The sequence below is a fragment of the Quercus robur genome, chromosome 1, assembly GCF_932294415.1.
Source record: "Quercus robur chromosome 1, dhQueRobu3.1, whole genome shotgun sequence".
NCBI classification, from domain to species: domain Eukaryota; kingdom Viridiplantae; phylum Streptophyta; class Magnoliopsida; order Fagales; family Fagaceae; genus Quercus; species Quercus robur.
Window position 1 is genome coordinate 34,938,401 of NC_065534.1, and position 4,302 is coordinate 34,942,702.

The window sequence follows — 4,302 nt, forward strand, 5'->3', positions numbered from 1 at the left end:
ACAAATAATTATGCATAAATTAACACCTTGCAGAGATACATCAGACATGCAGATTAAGTATTCTTTCCAAATAATAAAAAATCTAAACCTTTGAATGTGACTAAGTTTTGGACCATCAAAACTCTAGTCCTAGACTAGGAAAATTACAAAACAAGAGTACTTAATCTAAGTTTTGGACCACCAAAACTCTAGTCCTAGACTAGGAAAATTACAAAACAAGAGTACTTAATCTCAACATGTGTCATAGATTATAAAACATGATCCTAAACTAGAAAAATGGCTTGACTTTATGAACCATCTCATTCCATCCACTTGTAAAACTTTCTTGAGTCAAGGGACCTCCACTTGCAACACTTCCTTGAGTCAAGAGACCTCCTGCACCATTAATTTTGTCGTTGGAGCCTACAACACTTGATATACTCTCTAAATGTGATGCTAATGCAACACTTGCTGATGAGCCTCCTTGATGTGATGCAGAACTTGTAGAAGCCGACTACAAAAAAACCAATTACACATTACACCTATCACAAGCTTAACATTAAAATTATCAAATCATGCATCTAAACTATTATTAATATCTTTACCATTAAAAGTTGTGTAAAACTAGTAATATTTCCAGAAGAGATATCCTCAGTTTTGTTTTGTGCCATGACGTCATGTGCATATATTTCCTGTAAAAATTGTACTAATTTAGCAACAATAATAGTATACTATATTAATGTGTAAAAATAAAATAGAATGGTGAAAAAAATGATAATTTAGCAGATTACCTCCTGCACTTTTCTTTTCTTTGTTTACTTCTTTGATGTGCCTTCCTTTGGTTTCCTCATCTTTTCTATCCATGATTTTGTCCTACGCTTTTTATTACAATGAACCTCTCTTTTCTTTATCCCTTTTGGTACAATCATAATCGAAGCACATAATTGATCTTCTTTGTCTGCAAAGTCGGTGGAAGGCCTAATGATGTCTTCTTCTACATTAGCTTTGCAATTCCTAAGGTCACAAAGTTTTTTTTTTCAAACCTGCAATTGCTAAGATTAGAATATTATGGCCTTCTTTAGTTTCACATGCCTCATTCACCAATTGAATATATTTTGGACATAAATCTCAATACCGATCTACATATTCCAGTCGAGTATCCGGCTTAATGTTATGTGTTGTGCAATTTTTTCCGCTTCCCATCTTTTGCATCTCTTCTCCACCTTTTCATGATATATCTATTAGAAATCAACTTGATATCCAATACATCAAGAAATTTCAAACCATGCCTACATAAAATACCAAATGACTCAAACTTTGTGCAACTACAAGATAGAGTCTCATCTAATGGATTCCACATGACTTCATATTTTCCATATTGATTGAAAACTCCAACCACATAACTATGTGTTTGACTCAAATTGCGTTCTAGGATGAAAAGTGCCATTACCTCTTCAACTTCTATCTGAAATAAATCAAACAACTTAGGCGTGTACACTATTGCTACTTGGTTAAGCATAGGAGAGCTTTTAAGCTTCAATCTTGGAAATTTCTGTCTAGAGTTGTATCCTGCTTCTAACTCCTTATCCCGCTTTTGATTGACAACTATTTCAAAATGAGTGAAAAACTCTACTATATTGAGATCAGTATGCAAGCAATCCTTCAAGTTAGCATTGAAACTCTCACTAAGCTGGGTTGTCTTCATTCCTGCAGTGAAAGTTCTCTTAACATATGCTTGGGCTCGTTTTTCCTTCAATTTAAATAGATCAATTAGCCATTTATTTTCATGAACATCGTATTTATCTAGCATTTCATTCCAAGCTGTAAGAAACTCATCTTCACCGTCATACTCATAGATACATGCTAAGAAATCAACGTTAAATTGAGAATCATTTTTGCATAAATGACCTAAGTGTTTCTCAGCATTCTGCCACATATGCCAACTACACAATGCTTGATATGTCTTAGGCATGACTACTTTTATTGCAGCTGACATTGCTGCATCTTGATCTGTGAAAATAGTGATTGGCTTCTTTTCAGACATTGCTTCTAAGAAGGTCTCAAATAACCATACAAAAGATTCAATTGATTCATCATATAACAGTGCACCTCCAAATACAACAGTTTTTCTATGGTGATTGAGACCCAAAAATACTCCAAGTGGGCTTGCATCTCTATTTGTACTATACGTTGTATCAAACGTTATTACATCATCGAAGTGGCTATAGTCAATGATCATTCTTGCATCAGCCCAAAAGATATTAGTAATCAACTCTTCACAGTCCAATTGAGTAGCGAAATAATATAAAGGATTTTCCTTAAGTTGACGACTAAAATATCTTCCCAAGTTAGCAACTGCCCCATGCTCCATGTCTCTCTGTCGCTTAGTGCGTAAGTAGTTTTTATGATCTTGCTTGGTAAAACCAAGATTATCATATCCACCAACTTGCTTACTAAGAAACTCATAAGATTGCTTTAATCTTAATCCCAATTCATGTGCCAAATCAATTTCAATAGCATGAGTTGCAACCACTTTCCGTTGTGATGGCATCATGTGCACAGTTGATGGAAGGTGGAGATAGTGGTTATGCTTAGCAATAAATTCACTCACCACATATTTTTTACTATCTCAATTAAGTACAATAACCAAACGTGCTTCACAACCACATCTTGTTTCTGCTCGTGGATTCTTTACATTTTGATCTCTCTTGTCTTTGCCTCGAACTCCCTCCTTCGCATACACAAATCTCCTTGAAGTAACCACTCTAGTCTTTTTACATTTATTTACATACTCTTTTCTAATACTAAAACCAGCCTTTCTACCATATTCATTGTAAAAATCATATGCAATCTCATCCGCTTCAAACTCCATCCCTTTAAATGGGGTAGATTCCATGGGCACATTAGAAGGAATATGTATTCCCATCATTATCCCTAGAAAAAATAGAACATAAATTTATTATAACTTTCACCTATCATTTGTTTTCAAAACAGAGATGATGTTAAAAAAAAAATGAGGATGTAATGAATGATCAACATAGTAATGAGGATGTACCTCATTTGAGAGAGATGTTATATATCTTTGTTACTAAACATAAAAATTCAAGATGACCAAGCATGATTTCAACTCAGCTCACTCAAAGGTCACTCAATTTAAACATGATAGTAATAAACATGTTCTTTAAAATCTTGCATCCATAATATGCAATCAAGAATCATTATAAAAGAATCTTCTTATTATGATTAAAGAACTTATTTATTATGAGAATTTTTTTTTTTCAAAAGAGAGAAATTTATTAATTTAAATATATAAACCTTGTGATCAACACCACAAAAGTATCCTTTTGATCACCTCTCTATATATGTCCATAATCCACATTAAGCGTACAAGTAATCATTTTTTTTAATTTCACATAAACTCATTATTGATACTATTTTCTTATGAACCGATTATAATAGACTATATTAACAGCTATGGAAATATATATATATATATATATATATATTTTTTTTTTTAAATTGTGCCACTAAACTTATTGATTACACTATGAATTAGGATCATGTGTGTAAGGATTTTAGTGTTGATCCATTCCATAACATTTTATGGTAATAAATTCAAATTTATTGATGTAATTTTATCCATTTGAAAATTTAGTTAGTTTTTTAGTTTATACTTTCTTAATCTACTTTCCGAAGTGGTTTCTCCATTAAAGATAATCTTCTTTGATTTTCCACTTCGTCACCAAATGTTATGTCATGCTTAATTGTGCTTTTTATATTACTTATTGATTTGTTAATTGCTTAACTATAGTGAAAAATTAATTTTCTGAGTGGATCACTTCACCAATATAATTTGATAATTTTGCTCATTAATTCACATTGGGGTCTAAACAGAAATTTCAATGTTCAATCTTATTTAATTATATGAAATTTTTAAGGAAGACTCTAACTTGCCTCTAGCCATCAAAATAACAATATAAACTCACCAAGACAACAATATAGTAGTGACCTCATGCAGTGAGTATGATATGTATCTCATTTGCTAAAATATTTTAGTAACCTCATGCAGTGAGTAATGTCATCGTTACCTATTCTTATTTAATGGTGGTGACACCCATTCTTATTCACAACATTTCCTAAAACCCGAACCCATATTTGAATCCCACTTTCTCCTTTCCCAACAATAATCATCAGCAAAAACAATCATGGGCAAGCCCCCTTTGGGAGGCAAAAAATAAAAATAAAAAACCACAGAGAATCTTTTTTTTGGGGGGGGGGGGGGGGGGGATAAACAGAGGATTCATCTATTAACTAAATAAATCA

At 32.5% G+C, this 4,302-nt stretch overlaps 1 protein-coding gene across 1 annotated transcript; it reads right to left on the minus strand.

Moving 5' to 3' along the window:
- Positions 1–268: 268 nt before the first annotated feature.
- Positions 269–2,533, minus strand: LOC126703980 (protein FAR1-RELATED SEQUENCE 5-like). The gene is made up of 3 exons (XM_050403046.1): positions 1,430–2,533; positions 585–671; positions 269–493 (listed from the first exon to the last, which is right to left on the minus strand). The coding sequence occupies exons 1-3, from the start codon at positions 2,531–2,533 to the stop codon at positions 269–271; spliced, it is 1,416 nt and encodes a 471-aa protein (XP_050259003.1).
- Positions 2,534–4,302: the final 1,769 nt, after the last annotated feature.